The sequence below is a fragment of the Protobothrops mucrosquamatus genome, unplaced genomic scaffold, assembly GCF_001527695.2.
Source record: "Protobothrops mucrosquamatus isolate PMUCROS unplaced genomic scaffold, P.Mucros_1.0 scaffold2609, whole genome shotgun sequence".
Classification (NCBI taxonomy): Eukaryota; Metazoa; Chordata; class Lepidosauria; order Squamata; family Viperidae; genus Protobothrops; species Protobothrops mucrosquamatus.
In genome coordinates, this window is record NW_015388663.1 from 68,594 (window position 1) to 88,914 (window position 20,321).

A 20,321-nucleotide genomic window follows, 5' to 3' on the forward strand; every position below is an offset into this window, starting at 1 on the left:
GGTATGTCTAGTTTAATGAAAAGAAGGTCTAGGGGGGACATGATAGCAGTGTTCCAATATCTCAGGAGCTGCCACAAAGAAGAGGGAGTCAAGCTATTTTCCAAAGCGCCTGTAGGCAGGACAAGAAGCAACGGATGGAAACTAATCAAGGAGAGAAGCAACCTAGAACTAGGAGAAATTTCCGAACAGTTAGAACAATTAATCGGTGGAACGACTTGCCTCCAGAAGTTGTGAATGCTCCAACACTGGACGTTTTTAAGAAGATATTGGACAACCATTTGTCTAAAATAGTGTAGGATTTTCTGCATGAGCAGGGGGTTGGACTAGAAGACCTCCAAGGTCACTTCCAACTGTGTTATTCTGTTATTCTGTACAGCTGATAAGGCGTTCATATTTAGAACATTGAACAGATGGTCTTTCTTGTTCACTTTTATGTATTAACTTCTTTCCAGCTTCATCTGCCGTAGCAGATGTTCCAGCACAACCTCAGACAAGTCAGCTTCCATCACCTCCATCAGATCACATTTATGTTGATGTTGAACATGGTGAGCCTCATTTAGCCCTCCCAAAAACTGAGACGGCAGCAGTACCTATTCCCCTACCAGCTCCTCTTCTACCACCAGCTCCTTCACGGAAATCTTCATTGGCCTCTTTCTCTAAACCTTCAAAAGATGGGAGACTAAAAGTAGGTAACATTCAGTTTTGGGGCTTTTTGCATTTTCCACTAGATAGTGCATTCTCTTCTACATTATTAAACAAGGTGCAAAAAATATACCAGGCTGAAAGACACATACAGGTAATCCTCAACTTATGACTGCAACTGTGCCCAAAATTTATGTTGCTAAGGCAGTTTACGCTCCAAGGAGTATTAATTTCAGATTAGGCGCAGAAATGTTGGAACAGGAAGCAGGCATCTGATAGATGCCCTGGGTCTCCATCCCCCCCCCCATTTTTTTTCAATAACAGCCAAAATGGGCAGAGACACATCTTCCAGCATCACACCATATTACGTCTGTAGCTTTCTTTAAACTACACATGCTCCCTGGACAATGCTAAATGAGTAACAACGATCAGATGCAGCTGTACTGCCCTTTTGGGCCTCATCACTGTGACACACAGAAATGCGTAAACTCAAATAGACTGTATCTATATGACTAAGGCACTATAATGTCATATTATTATACCCTAAAGGCTATGGATAATGAAGCTATTCCGTATGGTTGTTTGGGGGAACATAAACCAGGATGAGCATCCATGCTGAAAATTGTTATATAGTTTAATGCTATAGCTCAGATAGGCCTGATTTGAAAAAAAGAGGGGAAAAAACCCAGAAAGACCACAAAAGTAAAATGTACGATGTTGTTTTTTAAAAAAAAATCTCGTCTTTACTATTTTTATATATAACTCAAGATATTGAACACAGCTAATACAGGTAGTCCTCAACTTATGACCACAATTGACCCCAACATTTATGTTACTAAGTGAAACATAAGTGAGTTTTGTCTCATTTTACAACTTTTCTTGCCACTGTTGTTAAGTGAATCGTTGCAATTGTTAAGTTAGTAACCCGGTTGTTAAGTGAATCTGGTTTCCCCATTGACTTTGCTTGTCAGAAGGTCGCCAAAGTGGATCACATGACCCCAGAACACTGCAACGGTCATAAATATGACCCAGTTGCCAAGCATCTGAATTTTGATCATGTGACCATGGGGATGCTTGCCACGGTTGTAAGTGTGGAAAACGGTCATAAGTCACTTTTTTCATTGCCGTTGTAACTTTGAACGGTCATTAAATGAACTGTGGTAACTCGAGGACTATCTATATTTGTTGTCCTCCTATTTCTCCCACTAAAACAGCCCTACAAGGTGGGTTAGGCTGAGATAGAGTGACTGGATCAAAGTCACCCAGTGCCTTTCATATCTAAAAGGGGACTAGAACTAACAGTCTCCTGGTTTTTAGCCTGGTGCTTTAACCACTAGACTAGACCATGTTGGCCTATGATTCGTCATTCTAGAAGAGATCCAGTTTTAAAACATCCGTATTTTGTATTTCTTTGTCAGAGACATTTGTGTAAATCGGAACGGTTCGTCAGGAATTACTGTGTTGCTATAATTAAAAATAGATGCAAAACTACGTTTTTTTAAAAAAAATTACTCCCGGCAAAAGTCATTCTTCCCTGTAACATTTTTTTAAGGACCGCAGGAAATCAATTTACCGCTCTACCAAGAGGAAAAAAAGAACTCTTGCTGATGAATCGGCTGAAAATGTCATTGATTGGTGGTCAAAGTATTATGCTTCGGTCGAAAAAGTACAAAAGGTAGGCAAATTCATAAGGCACATTTTAATCTATGTGTCTAAGTGATATATTTTTTTAGGGTTAAAGTTAAAGAATAGCTCCCTTTCAGGCATTTCAAACACACACACACACACAGAGAGAGAGAGAGAGAGAGAGAGAGAGAGAGAGAGACAGACAGACAGACAGACAGACAGACAGACAGACAGACAGACAGACAGACAGACAGACAGACAGACAGAGACACAGAGAGAAACAGAGAGAGACAGAGAGAGACACACAGAGAGAGAGAGTTTGCAGCAAAAAAAAGTATTCCTAATTAAATCCTGAATTCATTGGTAGCCTTACATTGCAGTAAACAAGGACATACATTCAATTTTGCAGCTACTAAGATTGTTGGATGAGCAGGCACAAAAACAGCCAGGGAAGTGATTGAAATCTGGGAAACGGGTCTCTTGTCAATCAACAGGAGTGCTGATTTACCACCAGTTTATCAAGTACTTAGAAGACTAGGGCTAATCAGCAGAAGCAAAGGACAGCCAATGACTTAATAGCCAGCCATCAACACCCCAATCAACATCTAAAAAGCCACACACAACAGGCACCATATAAACACCGCACACAGAACAGCACACACTTTGCTAGAGAGAGGTTCCCTGAAGATTGACTCCAGCATGAATCTGAAAGCTCGGAAGACAAAATCTCTGGTTCTGGTGACCGATCCAGATTGGATCCTGCAACATTATCCTGCGACATGTATATTTATTTGCCTTTATTCCTAATTAAATAATTAAATAACAGAAAGTAAATATATTAAAGCTGGATTGCACTTTAAGTAACTTGTTCTGTATTTTCACAGTTATCTAAACTTTTCAATTTATTTCAAAAGGCAAAAGTCTTAGATTTCAGTGATGGAAAACCAGGAACATGTAAGTAAATATTTATATTTTTATTAATAATGTTTTTCATAGTAAATGATAACAGTCCATTCTCTCAAAAATACTCATAGTCAATATTATGATATATTCTAAGTTATCTGTTTGCCTGCAAAATATCTCTTTCCCTGGAAAAGGAACTTTTGATCCCACTGAAAATCTCACTTGTAGAAGGAGAAGGAAAAGTCCATGATCATGGCAGTTGTTCTTTATTCCTGTCACCTGCTATATAATGCCCCATAGGGCAGGGGTGTCAAACTCGATTTCATTGAGGGCCGCATCAGCACTGCGGTTGTCCTTGGGGGGCTGGGTAGGTGTGGCCAGGGTGGGCACGGCCTACTGGGTGGGCGTGGCTGGAGTGGGTATGGCCTGCTGGGTGGGCATGGCCAGCTCTACATCGTTTGCGTCAAGGGTGCCTGTGGGGGCCTGGGCAGGAGTGGGACAGATCTGAGGGTCTGTGGCAGAAGGGGGTTGGACCAGGGCAAGTGCCAAGGCATGGTCCACTGGAAGAGCCTGCTGAAACCCCAAGCCGGATATATAAAGTAGGTGAGGGCCATTTGCTGGCCACTTCCAGGGGATGGTGCATTTCTTCATTCCTCACAAAGGGTGACACCTCCCCAGCATGCACTCGGGGTGGGGCCAACGCGGCAGGGGCCGGTCCCTTGCTGTTTCCAGGTGGCCTTGTGGAGCTAAGATTGAATGCATTTCAGCATAGATGGCCACCACAAAATTGTACATTGGCTCCCAGGCGGTCTGGGCCAGGGCCAAGGCAGCAGGGGCCATTCCCTCACTATTTCCAGGATGGCTTCGTGGGCCACACAAAACCACGACCCCGGGCCTTGTGTTTGACATGTCTGCCATAGGGTATCAATGGAGATTCTCAATTATCCTGGTCATGATTGTCCCAAAGGTGCTTTTTCAAAAGGCAACTGGACTTTGTTTTTCAGAACTGAAGAAGCTTCTTGGATGAGAAGCGAAATGTCTTCAAGGGAAAAAAAAGTCCAGTTGCCCTTTGAAAAAGCAGCTTTGGGAGTCCCATGGGGCATTCAGAGTTCCTTAGGTCCACAGAGACAGATATATAGAAAACACGGGACTACTGGAATGCAAAAGAATTTTACCTTAAGTATGTTGGAAGCAAATGTGGATGGTCTACAGCAGGGGTAGTCAATCTTGGCTCTTTTATGACTCGTGGACTTCAACTCCCAGAATTCCTGAGCCAGCAACGAGACATAAAAGAGCCAAGATTGACTACCCCTGATCTATAGCAATGGTGTCCAATCTTGGCAAACTGAAGACCCAGAGGACTTCAACACCCAGAATTCCCCAGCCAGCATGCTAACAAGATTCAGAAGTTTAGCACAGGGCTTTTCAACCTTTTCATCCATTGTACCACTTTTAGGATATGGCAATATCCGAGTACTACCTGTCGCCTAGCAAGGTGTCAAAAACTTGATGACCCCCCCAAAAAAGACAGCCGAGCAAGACACCTGCCTGCCCGCCCGGCGGCGCTCTTCCTCCTGTCCGAGGTTTTCATTGTTGTGAGCATTTCTGTTGAGGATTGGCAGTGGGGGTGGGGTGGGTGGGGGTGTTTGGTTTTTATTCTCTCTGCCTGCTGGGTGGTTGCAGCAGGTTTTGGTCACTTCACATGACCCTGGGACACTGTGACATAGAAGGAGATTCTGAGTGACAAAGGAAATATTTTTTTCAAGAGCCTTCTTCATGGAGAAGTTGCCACCTGTGTATTCATTCTTACGTACTACAATTTCATAGATGGGATTCATGGCTGCAGAAAACCGGCTCAGGGTTATAGACCCTTTTTTTGCATTCACATGGTGTGTGAGGCTAATTGGCCATCTATCTCATAGAGCTTTCTAACTGAGATTATTTAGGAAGGGTAATATTTATTTTTCCCTCCCTCTGATTGTGCGTTTGATATACACCTCTCTAGTTACTACTGGCAAAGAAAAATGGAGAAATGTTGGGTATTCATCATCTACTTTGGCCCTAAACCTGAAAGATTAATCTAAATTTCTAGCATAAGTGAGCAGAGAGATGGATTGCAGGAAAGGAGTGGGTTAAATCAAGCTATAGCATCTTGGAGAATTTTTATTAAGAAGATGGTGCCTTGGCTCATAATCTTATTTTTTGTATACTTGTTATTAGTTGGGAAGCTAGTGAAGGTGAGTGGAATTATAATCATTAAATCACTGACACAGCAGAACGTCTGGGAGATTTAATTATGCAGGTTATTTGCATTTGCCCCTGAGTGAAGTATTTTAATCAGTTAGCCAAATTATACGGAGTTGTTCTTTCTAATTCCGTATTCACGTTCAATATAATTTTGCCTTCATTTCGAATGCAGTTCTCCTGTTTAGCAGCCTCTATGTTATGGTATGTGGGAAAGAACTTGGAGAGCAGGCAAAGAAATACTGCCTAGGGCCGTGGTGGCGAACCTATGGCACGCGTGTCACAGGTGGCACTCAGAGCCCTCTCTGTGGGCACACGTGCCATGCCCTGGAGATGGCAACCGTCCCTCTTCAACCAGCCGCCCACTAGTTCGCTGAGGTCCCACGTGGCCGGATGCATCCCAGCACGGCTGGTTTCCCTCCTCCCTGTCCCATCCCTCCTGGCCTCGCATGCTCTCCTTTTCCCGGGCACGACCCACTGCATCGCCTCCTCAGCTGTTGGCTGGCCGTCCAGCTCAGAGGCGGCTTCTCTGAACTGCTGGCGGCGGGCGGCGGAGCCCCAGAGTGCGCCAGTCGAGGGGCTGGCAGGCTGTGGCTGCTGATGGACACTGTTGGCCCCCATGCGCTCGCTGGCCTCTGTGTGCAGGGGCTGATGGTGTCAGGCAGTAGCTGCCCCGGCCCCTGCCTCACCTTGCCCTGAGATAATGGTACCCCCGCCTGCCTCGTCTCGCCCTACAGGACGAGCCTCCTGCCCACTGCCTCACCTGCCAGAGACCCCCTGGATCTCCCCCAACCCTGCCCAGTCCCCACAGGCATCCCTCCCCACGAGCAACATCAAGGTGACCACGCCCATCTTGGCCACACCTACCCAGTCTGCCATGACCACCACAGCCACGCCCACCCAGTGGGGCCCCGCCCACCCAGCACCCGGTGATAAATAAGTGGGTTTTGGGTTGCAGTTTGGGCACTCGGTCTCTAAAAGGGTTGCCATTACTGGCCTAGGGAATGGTCAGATAAGAGAGGCATAGCCCACGGCTGTATAATGGATGGAGAAAGAGATTCAGAAGGGACCCTTCCTAGCTTCTCAGGCTGTAAAGGAGGCAGCTGGAGATTTGTACCTTCAGACCTGCAAGATTCTGTAAAGATAGCTTTACAATAAAGAAGAATTAATTCATCTGGTCACGTTTCCTGTTTGTCTACCTGGAAACACTGACACCATGTGCCATTGTTCCTCCTGTTGTCTTGGTAAAGACAGAACAGGCCTTCATAGAAATTATGGCCCTTTGCATCAAATGTTGGCTTGGAATATCTGAATGCTGGTATGAAGAAATCTGAAATATTTTGCTAGACCACCTAAAATCAAAGGCTATTTAAATAGTGGGGTTATTTATGAAGAGCTATTTCAATCAAAAGGGAGTGTGAAAAACAAAGGAGTATGGTGTGAAGAGTGTGAATGCTATGCCGGTGGAAATATGGAAATGTACAGCACAGGTGGGCCTGAACAGAAGAGAAACTGGAGCCGTTTTTTAGCATTAGTAGCTGAGCTTACAGCAGGGATCTCCAAACCTGGCAACTTTAAGACTTGTGGACTTCCACAAGTTGAAGTCCACAAGTCTTAAAGTTGCCAGGTTTGGAGTCTTCTAGCTTACAGTGACCAAACTGGAGCACAGTGAAGGTCCTCTTTGACTTCCACTGTACTTGACAAAAGCCATATATAAAGCAGTTCCAGCTTGTGTCACAATATTGTGGACAGCCAGTCCTGTGGCCAAAAAAAAAACCTCCAGTACTTCAGGCATACCTCGAAAAGCTGGCTTATTTAGGAGCCGAGAGACAGAAAGGAAAGCAATGGGACAACAATCCCAATCCTAGTTTGGGTAATGAAATGTCTGCAAGAAAACAACCAAGCTCAGAAAGCACCAAGGGCCCCTCATTTCAACCCTGAGCTACAAATATTCTCCCTTATTGGAACTTTTGTGCTGGCATTCCAACATACTCAAAATGGGGAGCTCTCATATCATGTGTCAATGCTGCTAACATTGGATGTTCTTGCTTTGACAACATATGGAGATGCAGCCTTTTTCTTTCTTATGCTTTACTTTTAGAATTAGATGATACTGGGGGGGGGAGGAGGAATGTGATGGGAGTTAGTTAGACATAACAATATTGTAATAGTGTGTGAACTCAGGGTTTTTGAAATAAGAGATGATAAGAAATGGCCAGGTTGGAGTAAAGGAGGGAAAGCCTGCATTTCAAACTAATTGGAGAATGTGATTTATGACTGTTAATTAGAAGAGGGAATTGTGTTTGATACTATGTGCTAAGGGGAGGGGAATCCAGATTTTGGCTTCGCTTATGTATGTGCCGATGCTATGCTGCTTGAATAAAGATTCTTTAAGGTAAACAATGCCTCAAAGGTCTTTGAAGAGTTTCATCTGTCGGAACCATGACATCATGGCTATTGCATGGGAGGGGCATCATGGCACAATAGCCGCCATGATGGATCTTGTGGCCAATAAAAAGAAGTCCACATTTTGGAAAGAATACTAGTGTTGATGTCCCCAGCTCTTCCCTCTAAGGTCCAAGCTTGCTTCCAACCATTCCAGTGTATTTATTATCTTTTTTTTCTGAGGTGTGACTCAGAAAGCCCAAGGTTGAAGACCCCACCCCATTTTTATTTTTGAAATTTACATAGGAGACATAGCTGGGACCTGGGAGTGTTATGGTGCAGGAAGCTTGACCTCTGCTGAGCAGCTGGTTGCCGTCTATATTGTTTAAATCTACAAAGTAAATAGGATGGGATAGTGAGCCTGTAGATCTCAGAAGAAGATTCTGGGGGCCAGCATTTTACTTACTCCCGCAATGAGTCTTTTCATGTAGGTCAGATGTTTAAAAATGTCGATAAGAAAAGAATATTTGTAGCCCAGGGTTGAACAGTGGGGTCCTTGGTGCTCTCTGAGCTTACTTGTATGATTGTAGAACTGAGCTTGGAGAGTACCAAGCACCCCACTGTTTAAAGATAGCCCTGAAACCAAATCAATTATATTGAAACTCAGGGGCATTAAGGGTGGGCTAAAAAAAAAAAGTCAAAATCCAGGCATTTGTGGTGCAATCAAATCCTCTCCAGGTAGCCAGGGTGATCACCTTGTTTTCAGCCCTGCCCGTCAGACCTGCCATCCTGCTGCACCAGTCCTGCTTAACCAGATGCCAGATTGTCATAAAAAATAAGGGGGAGGGAGCTGAGGGGTGGGATAGAAGGGGGAAGGATAGAGGAAAGGAAAATGAAAGTCTATGTGCTGTCCCTTGAGAGCTGTAGGCTTCTCCAAGGTCACCGCATGGAATGCAACACCTCCAGGCCCAGGCAGCTGGGGACCGTTACCAAAATAATTAGTTTAAATACTATTAGATACTCACCGATAACCAGGGCAGTGATGGGACCTAAAGGGGAATGTTAACTATATGCTTTGGGCTCGAAACACCACACATTGTAACCATTTGGCTCTAGTAAAGTATATTTTCTATGCCCATAGATCCAAGAGTCTTTCTTTGCTAATGGTCTAAGGGGAAGGGACAGCCCTACCCCTTAGAATGCCCAAGGTTAAATTTAATCATGGCCTTAATGATGATTCTGTAGCCTCCCCTCCCAAGATGGGATATTAGAGAATGCCATGTTTTCACTATGATGTTTACAGTTATTTGTATGGTTAGGTTGCCAGCTTCAGTTGCACTTACTGTGATAGTAGCCTTCAGTCTCATCCTTGGTGCAGAAATGTAAGGGGAGCAAACAGAAACTTTTAGTTGCCCATCTAACTGGAATTTTGTCTGGATTTGTACAGTCCATAACCTAGCAGTTCTATTTTTGTCAGAGCCATTTCAACTACAATAACTGTACTTTCATTTATATAGCAAAAGACACGACAAGCACCATAAGCTTCAGCGTTGAATATGAGCCAGATAAAAAGAAGAAAGAGAAATTGCTGAAAGCCCCAGTGAAAGAGGTGTCTCCCAAGCTAGCCACCATGGAGGTAAAGTTAATTATGATACATTCAGGTCTGAGAATATTTCATATTCATATTGCTTTCATTTGGAAAACTGAAATCCCAGTTTGGAACTCTAGCACAACTGTTTGTGGAATGCAGGACAGATGGTATTCAGTGTGAACTGAAACCAGCTCTAATTCTGCACTCCTATAGGAGAAGGCGTGGCAGAACCCAGGGGAGGAGTTAAAAGAGGGATCTGCCTAGAATCACTACGTAGTCACAAGCAGACTAAGTACAATCTCCCTTCAATTTCTTTCACCCTTATCTAACTCCAAACAAGTGCTAACTGTTATTTAAGAAGATTCCCGTGCACAGCTGTTTTAGCAATAAATCAGTTTAGTTGGACCTTCATGTGTGGACCTGATCTTCCATGCCTGATAACCCCTCTGAATAAAATGAGGCACATAAAAAGAGATCTTCTGGATCAAAAAAAGATTTCTATTATGAAAGCAAGAGTGTACATCTTATTTTGTGTCAATGATTGTTTCAGATTTCTGAACATAGAAGCTTGTTTAACAAAACTGACAGGAAACGTCATTAAATTTATACAGTGCACTGCTACACTGAAAGGTGTTGGTCTGTTTATTTGATAAATTTATGAATTACAAGTAGTTTTGAGTTACAACAGTTCATTTAGTGACCATTCTAAGTTACAGCGGCACTGAAGAAAGTGATGTATGACCGTTTTTCACACTTTACAGCATCCCCATTGTCATGCGAAAAAAAATCAAACTCTTGGCAACTGACTCACATTTATGACAGTTGCAGTGTCCCAAGGTCATGTGATCACCTTTTGTGACCTTCTGACAAGCAAAGTTAATGGGGAAGCAAGATTCACTTAATAACTGTATTACTGACTTAACAATTACAGTGATTCACTTAACAACTGTGGCAAGAAAGGTTGTAAAATGAGGCAAAACTCATTTAACAAATGTCTCACTTAGCAACAGAAATTTTGGGCTCAATTGTGGTCGTACGTCAAGGACTACCTGTATAGCATAATTCAGATTCTCAGGGCATATAAGAATATTTATATAAGAAATATAAAAGAAAAAGAGTAATAAAAGCCATGTATTCCTAAAATATAGTAACAAAATAGCAAAAAAAAACAAATAAAAAAAACAGAATACATGCAAATAAAATATATTAATAGAGAAAAGGGAAAAAAAACTTTCCTTTTTTTCCTTAGTAGTGAATTTTGTCCATTTCCCCCCCTCCCCCCAAGGTCTACGAGGGTGATTTGGAAAGTGAATTCAACAATTTTGAAGACTGGGTAAAAACATTTGAACTCTTTCGAGGCAAAATTACTGAGGAAGATCATACTGATTTTGAAGACAGGATTGTCGGGAAATTTAAGGTATGGTTAAAGACAGACGAAATATATGTATGATATGTCAAGGATCAGTGTTTTACAAACGTTCATGTCACTCATTAGGCTCTGTACTGCCTCAATCTTCCAAGTGTGCAAACATAGATGACCTTATCTACATAGATTGACAGTCTATTTTGGGAAAATATTTTTCCCCAAAATCAAGTCAGCTCTATTCCTCAATGATCTTTGCTGGCTGAGGAATTCTGGGAGTTGAAGTCCACACATCTTGCTGAGTTGCTGAGGTTGAGAAACACTGACTTGCTGTATATGTAAATATTGAGAAGTGGACAGAGGGGTATGTTGATAAATAAGCCAAACTACTCAAAATGCTGCAGCAAAACAGAGGTCAAATATTTTGTAGCTCTTCACTGATTGACAAATGAAGATAATTTTCAGAACAAAAGTGGGTAACCTATATAAGTGATTGAATAATTTGGGGAGTGTTAAGGCTGCCATAGATTGCTTACAAAGTAGTTAAGATTAAATAAAATATGCTGAAAATTTTCCAAGTTTTGAGTTTTTAGAGTGGTCTTGATTTTCCTTCCTTCCTCCCTCCCTCCCTCCCTTTTCCTATTTGGACTCTAAGTCATCTTAAGCTTACAGTACATTAAGTTTAAGCCATACTATTTTATGAAATACACCATTGTTCTCAACCCTAGCAACTTTAAGATGGGTAGACTTCAATTCCAGGAATTCCCCAGCCAGCATGAGTGACAAACCATTCATCTTAAATTTGCTGAGGTTGAGAAGGACTGAAATATTGCATAGTTGGCACATCTTTTCATATTTCAAAACCATGCCACTGAACTTCGGCAGTGTAGCCATAAAGTATTTTAGATACCCTAAAAATAATATTTAATTGCATATTGCTCTATCACCAACTTATTCATAGTTTCCTAATATGGTGAGTAAAATAAGAGTTGAAGTTGTGATTTTTCTTTTATTTTAGTTAGAATGTCACCAGTTAAGATTTATAGACCTGTCAAATAGTATGTTTTTACTTTGGCAAGTCAACAAAAATACAGCACTGGCCTGTTGTTCTAAGATTGTTAATCTTATAATTGCCAGACTAAGGTAAGCAACCTAACAGCAGATAAACAAATCTGAAAATCTAAACGTTGATTGCAGAGTTGCTTCCACATCTGTTTCATTCCTTTTAATACTAGACTTAAGATAACAATGCTGAGATATCGCCAGAAGTGATTAAAATATTAAATAAGATTTGTCCTTTACAAGAAATGAAAGAAGAGCACCAACATAACATTAAGGGGGAATAATTTAAAAAATGATTGGGGGTTTTTTTGTCTGCATTTCCTGAGGTTATTTGACACGAGTAATTTAGCCATGTTGTATATATTTACCAAAGGGCTGCTTCTGCATATACAAAACTCCTGAAGACTGTTCCTCAGGCGACGGAGGTTCCCCCAGAATTCTGCAAGGCCTACCCCCAAATCAGTCAGTGAATGTTCTAATCAGAGTATACATTGTGGCGGTAAGTATCCCTTAAACTCCTGTCAAATTCTTCTTTTAAGTTAAAAAAGATTCCATGCTTCCAATGCAAGAAAGAATTCCAAAATTATGAAGATGTAAAGACATATAAAGAGCAAATAAGTTGCACATCTACTTGTAGGAGGAGTGGCAGACCCTGGGGGTGGAGTTAAAAGAGGGATCAATCTAGAATCCCTATGTTGCCACAACTGAACTAAATTCAACTTCCTTTGAATTCCGCTGATCTTTATCTAACCCAGTGATGGCAGACCTTTTAGAGACCAAGTGCCCAAACCACAACCCCAAAACCCTATTAATTATCGCAAAGTGCCAGGGCTGTATCAACATTGTAGTGCCCTCGGGGGGGGCATGGGGCGTGGCCCACTGGGTGAGCATGGCCCACTGGATGGGCATGGCTGTGGGTGTCATGGCAGACTGGGTGGGTGTGGCTGCGGTGGGCATGGCTGCCTCGATGTTGCTCATGGGGGGGACGCCTGTGGTGGCCGGGCAGGGTTGGGGGAGATCCAGGGGGTCTCTGGCGGCTGGGGCAATGGGCAGGAGACCCAGCATAGATTGGGGGAGAGGCACGCAATCCTAGCTGGGACTGGGGGGCCATGGCACCGATGGGGATCTGGCTTTCCATGCTCGGGGGTGGCCTTCGGCTTCTGGGTGTGGGCTTGCTCTATCATCTCTACTCAAGCTTGCCAGCTGGCTGCTTCGCCTCCTTTGTGTTGGGTAGGGCTGCTGCTCCAGGTGACAGCGGCAGCCTAATGGACCTGCGCAAGCTGCTGGTAGAGGCGGCGGTGCACGTGCCCACAGAGAGGGCTCCGAGTGCCGCCTCTGGCACGCGTGCCATAGGTTCGCCACCACTGATCTAACCCATTGCTGTTAGTTGAGTAGATTTCTGTGCCTAGGCATGATTAGCAATAAATCAGTTTAATTGGACCTTCATGTGTGGATCTGATTTTCTGCACCTGACATGTGCTGGCTGAGAAATTCTGAGAAATTCTGGGAAATTCTGGGAAATCGCCGCTCCACGCTGCGCCAGTCCGGATGAGGCCTCTGTCTCCTCGCCTGCCTCTCTGGCTCCCAGCTGGCGTTTCCTCTCGTCCCGTGCGGCGGCGCTCCCTCCGTTAACCCTGCCGTCGGGACGACACGTCGGGACGTCATCGGGTGGCGCCGGGCTACAGTCTGACGGCCGGACGGCGCCAGCCTACCGATGCGTGGGGCGTGTAGCTGGACGGACGCTGGCCTGCACGGGCGCTGGGGCCATCATTCGGGCGGCGAGCAGCTGAACGGGGCTGCGGGGGCGGGGACGATGGGGCGGGGTTGAATGGACGCTGGGCCTGACAATCCCCAGGTGTTTTCGCTGGAGGGACTGGCTGACTATGGGGGTGGTATTGGGCGGGCCTGGGATGGGCGGGGCCTGATGGGATACAAAGCACGCTGCGAGAAAGCAACTCCCAGAGCTAACTTTACTACAACTTTGAATAAAATTGTTGTTGGTTTACCGTTCCTGTCTGCTGGCGTTTTGTTTGGGAAAACAAGCCAGGACGGTCTGACAGTTCACCCATCTTAAAATTATCAAGGTTGTGAAATACTGTTTTAGAGTGATGGAGAGATGGTTCAAGAATACCACACCTCTTCTGCCAGCTCTTGCTCAGAACAGATTGCTCAAAACAGAAGCAAGAGCAAATTGAAAACGATCCTCAGGCCCTAGAGAACCAGTAGGAAAACAGAAGCTTCTCTTATAATGGGAAAATATTTGGGAAAGTCAGATTTAATCTCATTTTTATTTTAAATTAGAACATTTTCCTCTTACTCCATGGGGAAACACTGGAAATCTTGTATAAATGGTAGAACTGGGAGGATTTCAGATCTGAAGGAGAAGAACTTAAAAGGATCAGTCAGTCACTCCTTAAACTGCACAACTTTTTCTGAGTTTGCACATCTGCCCTTCACAGACCCTGAAAAAAGAGAAATGTGGCTTAACAGGTTTGTTTATGTATTCTACTTGTGTGCTGCCAAATCAATAGAGACATTGTTTGCAGGTGAGAAAGGGCAGGCAGCAGTGTACCTGTTTTGTTGCCCTTGTATGCGCTCAGAGCCCACCTTGGTTCACAGAATCATAGAGTCCTAGGGCTGGAAAGGACCTTGGAGGTCTTCAAGTCCAACCCCTTGTCCAAGGCTTTTCTTTGAAACCATCTTTAATCTACAGAAGAGCATTTATTAAATAATATTTTTCCATTTTTTTTTGCAGGCGTTTAATCTTAGTCCTGCTGATCCTGATGGTAAATCTGATCCTTATATTGTGCTGAAATTGGGGAAAACAGAAATTAAGGACCGAGACAAATATATTCCAAAGCAACTAAATCCCATTTTTGGGCGGTGAGTTCATTAAATGTGCATAGTGTTTCACGATCAATGAGTTACTTTTGATATTTTTCTTCCCTTGAGTTGCATTTATTAAATATTGAAATGTCACAGTTTGTAAATCTTGGCTCTCAAAACTATGTGTACTGTCTAATCCATAGTTATCTATGGGGAGAGAGGTATAATTGGCAAGGTGTTGGATGTGTTATGATACAAGTCTCACCCTTTTGGGTGTACGTGTTAATAGCTGTCTACCTTTGTGATTATTTTGACACAATGGCATAATCACAAATCATTTGAATATCTGTTAAGTCTAAAGTGATATTTTCTTAAGAATACAGTATCTCTTAAGTTTAAAGTCACTCTTCCGTAATTAAAATATTTGTTTTTCCTATGCAGCTTTCTGCATTAGATATATCCTATGCTTACAACACATTGCAGAATTATTAGTCTGATCTAGAGATTACTTTAGTCCTCTAGTAGGTTAGAGCGGCAGTGCCCAACCTGTTGGGCATAGGGGACCATTCCGTGGAAGGCGGCTTTTTCATGGACCAGGGGAGCATGGATTTGCTCGCTGCTTCACTTGCTTATGCAGCCTGGTTCCTGGCAGGTAACAGACTAGTGTTGGTCCACGGCCCGGGGGTTGGAGACCCCTGGGTTGGAGGAAGAGTAAATGCCTGTACAATAACAACAGCAGGACCCATGGTTGCATTTGAATAAGTGCATTCTGATACAAGAAATTAAGTTTAAGTAAGAATTTTGAAAACAGGACACATAGTGACCTAACAAGATGACTTTTACAAATACAATTGAAAGATAAGTTAATTAGAAAAGATGTTATATATGGATGTTATTGTTATCTGTACAAACACAAAAAATGTTTATATCCAACCTTGTATGTATTGAAAATATTATATTTATCTAATGTTGACAAAGGAGAATACCATTGGAAGAAGGGAAGATCAAGGAAACATACTATTAATTAATATATTGATCATGGAATTATTGAAATTAATTATTATTGGTTGTTTTTTCAAATATATGAACCCAGATAACACGCTGTTTACTAAGCACTAAAGACTGTTATTGCAAAAAACCAATAAAATATATATTTTTTAAAAGTTGAATGCCTGCCACGCTTCATAATCTTTTTCAAATTTGTAAAGTTTAATTTAGAGGCTGAAAGGTAATAATTCTCCAGGAAGAATGTGACCCCACTTGAATAAATTCCAAACAACCTTGATTAATAAGAGCCAGTCCTCACAAGAAATGTTTACATTAACAAACACTTTGGAAAAGAGAGCCCAAAGAAGGAAAATGGATGTTATGAGACCATATTCAAAGCCAGCATTGTAAATATTGTCACTAAGCTTCCAAACAATATTCTTTGGTCTTTGTAGTCTTTGCCAACCTGGTAGTCATCAAAGTGAGTGGGATTGTATTCCCCTGAAATCCCTAGTCACAGATTCTTCCCAAGAAGGTTCAGTTCTGGGGGCAGGATATGGGTATTTCCACAAACATACAGATTCCCTTTATTTAAAGTGTAGACTTCTGCATAGTATTAAGCCGTGTATAGTCAACCTCAGCAGGTACTGTAAAAACACCTGGCTAAGGTGGTCTAGATTTGGTACAGGAATCAGGCCAGATCTTTGGATGGAAGACTGCTGGGGGATCCCAAGTCTGTAGCCTAGACTGGGAAGTAAAAAAAAAAAAAATCCCAGAGGAAGATATTATCATCAAGAAAACTACATGAATGTGTCCATAATGATAACTCAGAGATTTTATTGCTATCTGTGCTAAAAACAGAGATGTTTATAATTACTTTGCCAACTGGTGTGACTAAGCTTGAAGAGTTCCACCTGTTAATTTTCATCTCCTTACCTTGCTTAATTTGTTGCTAAATTTTCTGCAGCCTCATTAAACCTTGGAAGAGAGAAAGTTGAGAGAACAAAGGGCATTAAACCACACTGAAGAATTAACCCTTCTAACTTCTTTCTTATATTTTCCTTGAATGCTACTATCTGGTTTTTTTATGTTGTTGATTAATTATAATTTTGTGGCGATACTAGCTAGGCTTTTTCAAGAAAAATTGAACTAACGTAAATAAAGCCCATTATAAATGGAAACTTTGAATGCAATTCTTTTTTTTTCTCCATCTTTTCTAGAGGCTGGTTTCCAGTGCATTCTTCCCATTTGAATGTCCATCATCCTCCATTAAAACAAACTTTTTTTCCCCTCTCTGTAGGATAACTTGGGAAAACCACACCTAATATAATTCTTCACATGGATGTACACTGTTAGTGTCAACACTGCTAACATTGGATGTTCTTGCTTTGACACTATATGAAGATGCCGCCGTTTTCTCTTTAACCTGTGTATTACTTTTAGAGTTAGAAGTAGATGGTGCTGGAGGGGAGGGGGAAGAATGTGTATGGGGATTAGTTAGACAACAATATCTCAGTAGAGTATTCTTCAAGGTTGTTTGAAATAAGAGAAGATAAGAAATGGCGGGTTATGGAACTGGAGGGAAAGTTCGCACTTCAAACTAATTGGAGAATGTGATTAATGACCATAAATTGGAGGAGGGAAAGATGCTTCGATACTATATGTTTAGGGGAAGAGAATTCAGATTTTGACTTCGCCTATGTATGTGCCAAAGCTATGTTGCTCAATTAAAGATTCTTTAAGGTAAACAATGCCTCAAAGTTCTTTGAAGAGTTTCATCTTTCGGAACCATTACAGTTAGCTAATGTGGTAACTTCACCTCCACTCTACATCACTAACAACCTGTCTTGCTTTTAGTGAGTCTTATTCTTAAGTATGCTTAGGATTGCAGTCCAATCATTATTGACTCTACATCACTAACAACCTGTCTTGATTTTAGTGAATCTTATTCTTAAGTATGCTTAGGATTGCAGTCCAATCATTATTGATTTTGACATTGTTTTTTTAATCTTTTTGCATTAGGTCATTTGAAATTCAGGCAACTTTCCCTAAAGAATCCTTGCTTTCGGTCCTGATCTATGACCATGATTTGATTGGTTCAGATGACCTCATTGGAGAAACTAAAATTGATCTAGAAAATCGTTTCTACAGCAGACACAGGGCTACCTGTGGATTACAAAGCCAATATGAAATGTAAGATCCCTCCAGGACATTCAGTCTATAAGTAACTGATGGATATGGAAATTATGCAGGTTCAAAAACTTCTAGAGGAAACTAGAGGTTGCTGAGGGTGTAAATGTTTATGAAGGTTTTGTACAGTATGGCAAAGCTAATTTTGACACACTTTTGTTGAAAGAAAAGTCTTCATCCTGGTTCATCCAAGCTGGGAATAAACATGGCAACTGCTTTGGGAAGAAGGTTGTAGTTTATTGGAGAGGAGAGTCAGACAGGAAGATGGTTCTGGCAGCAAAGAGGAAAGAAAAGGACCTAGCACATGTAGGGAGTAGGTTTTTTATATCCTCTGGAGCCTTTTGTTTAGTTATTTCCTGTTCCTGTTTTGAGGCTATTTCCTGTGCCATGTATTCTGACCTTGAGTTTGGGTGTGCCCTTTGGCCTTTGTGAGTTAATCCTACCATGTCCTGTCTCAGGTGGGGTATGCAGATTTTAGGTCTTTGTCTTCCTAATCTCCTAGCTCCAACTTTCCTGATGGTTTACATCTGCATTTGTACAGAGCTGGTTTCTGCTTGGGGGAGGCAGACTTGGGGCTATTAAGAAAAACTGGGCATGCTTTTCTGTCTCTTTAAGATCCTTTGAGGAAATATATTTTTCTGCCCTTTTAATATTTCCTTCTTTGGGGGGCTGACTTCCCACACTTTGAAATGAGCTTCTTTCTCACCTTCTTCTCTCTCTAAAATTCTCTCCTCTCCTTGAATTTTTAGTGAAGGATACAATGCTTGGAGAGACGCACTCAAACCAACTGAAATCTTGAGCAAGTTATGCAAAGATAACAAACTGAATGGGCCAATCATGCAACCTGGAATGATACAAATAGGGAACAAGATCTTTACTGGACAGACTGTCTTTCAGGAAGATGTAAATGGTAACTATGTTGGCACAGTAGTAATTATTACCAATATCAACAATACTCAGAGTATATCCCAAGTGGAACAGTGTTTTTGCCCCTATCTAAAAATATTGGGTGATGTATTATTATTTTCATTAGTACTGTTTATTAATAATAACTATTGCCAATTAGCTTGCAGATCTAAGCAATGGTGGTTGATCTAAAAGGCTAGGCAGAGTCAGACTAGGCTGGTACTTTTGTCAAGGACCTTCAGGAATCCCAGGATTGTGAATGAGAAATTGAAAACAAAGAGGGAGCCAGTGGTGAATTAGCATCATCCTGCAGATCTGGAAAGCAATATGGACATTGCAGTGAAGAAACCAGGAGTCATGTTAAACTAAAAATGCATGCATGCATATGCACCATTTTTTCATAAGGAAAATCATGCATTTTCCAGTCTTACTGGAAGGATGTCACTTTCCAGAGTAAGGGGTGGAATAAACTTAGATACTTTCCAGAGTAAAGGTGGAATTTAACGTGGGTCAAATTAAATCTGATTTATCTGATTTTTTTGTTTGAAAGGCAAAGACCAAGCTGCTCATTCATGCTGGTATCCCAGTTTTTTGTTCTTTTGCTTACATTTGGCGAAGTGAAATGAATCAAAATATCTGGTTCTTAAAAATAAAAAGGCAAATCTTTTAAAATTGCTTCTAGGCAATATCTTCAATTTAACTCAAATAGGATAATTGTTTTTTTATATACCGCATTAATATAGCCACCCAATGGCATCATACAAAATAAAAGAATCCAAATAGGTAAAAAAAAACTATCAAAAACACAACCAAAATAAATTTAAAAAATCAAAATGACAAAAAAAATCCAACAAACCCATATATAAAAGCATCTGAAAATATTAATGGCCTTCAAACCTTGTTGCCACTGGATACAAATCCAATTTTATGCAATTAATACCTGTTTCTAGAAACTGATTTCCAAAACCTTGATCTTTTGATAGGTTACCAATGTTATCTAGATATATTGTTTATGTTGTTCCATGGGGTATTCTCATTCTCAGTACTTGGTCATCTGCTTCTACATTTGAAGAGAAAAAAAGACTTCTTAGAAACCAGTTCAGCTTCTAGTGATTTCATGGACATGTCTGTTAAGGTTTTTGGGAACAGTATGGAAAGGGTTTAGATCTTCTGAGATGTTTTCCACTTCCTAAAGTTCTGCAGTTCTGCAGAAAGCCAAACTCTGCTTAGATTCCAGGCTGTCACCAGTTCAGACCTCCTTCATCGTAAGAGATTGTAATTATTCACTTTGTTAATTGATGCAATGATATTAATCAGTACATTAATCTTCTAACTCAGGCCTGTCTGTTCATTTTTATGCTATTCTTCCTTGTTCAGAGGGGGAGTCAGTGGAATCATATGAACACCTTGCTTTGAAAGTTTTGCGTTCTTGGAATGAAATTCCAGAGGTTGGATGTAAGCTGATGCCTGACCACATTGAGACAAGACCTCTTTATCACAAAGATAAGCCTGGCATGGAACAGGTAAATGCTGCTACATCTTAGATAGATGGCAAAAAGTAAGCTTTGCTTATTATATTACTTCTTACTGTCAATA

General features: G+C 41.6%; 1 protein-coding gene across 1 annotated transcript in view; it reads left to right on the forward strand.

Moving 5' to 3' along the window:
• Positions 1-20,321, forward strand: part of FER1L6 (fer-1 like family member 6) — a 78,213-nt gene that overhangs the window by 42,587 nt on the left and 15,305 nt on the right. The window contains exons 24-33 of the mRNA XM_015825381.1: positions 453-685; positions 2,195-2,317; positions 3,183-3,222; positions 9,318-9,436; positions 10,677-10,808; positions 12,190-12,315; positions 14,572-14,699; positions 17,652-17,822; positions 18,569-18,729; positions 20,103-20,248. Of these exons, the coding sequence (XP_015680867.1) occupies positions 453-685; positions 2,195-2,317; positions 3,183-3,222; positions 9,318-9,436; positions 10,677-10,808; positions 12,190-12,315; positions 14,572-14,699; positions 17,652-17,822; positions 18,569-18,729; positions 20,103-20,248 (1,379 nt within the window). The remainder of the gene's footprint in view (positions 1-452; positions 686-2,194; positions 2,318-3,182; positions 3,223-9,317; positions 9,437-10,676; positions 10,809-12,189; positions 12,316-14,571; positions 14,700-17,651; positions 17,823-18,568; positions 18,730-20,102; positions 20,249-20,321) is intronic.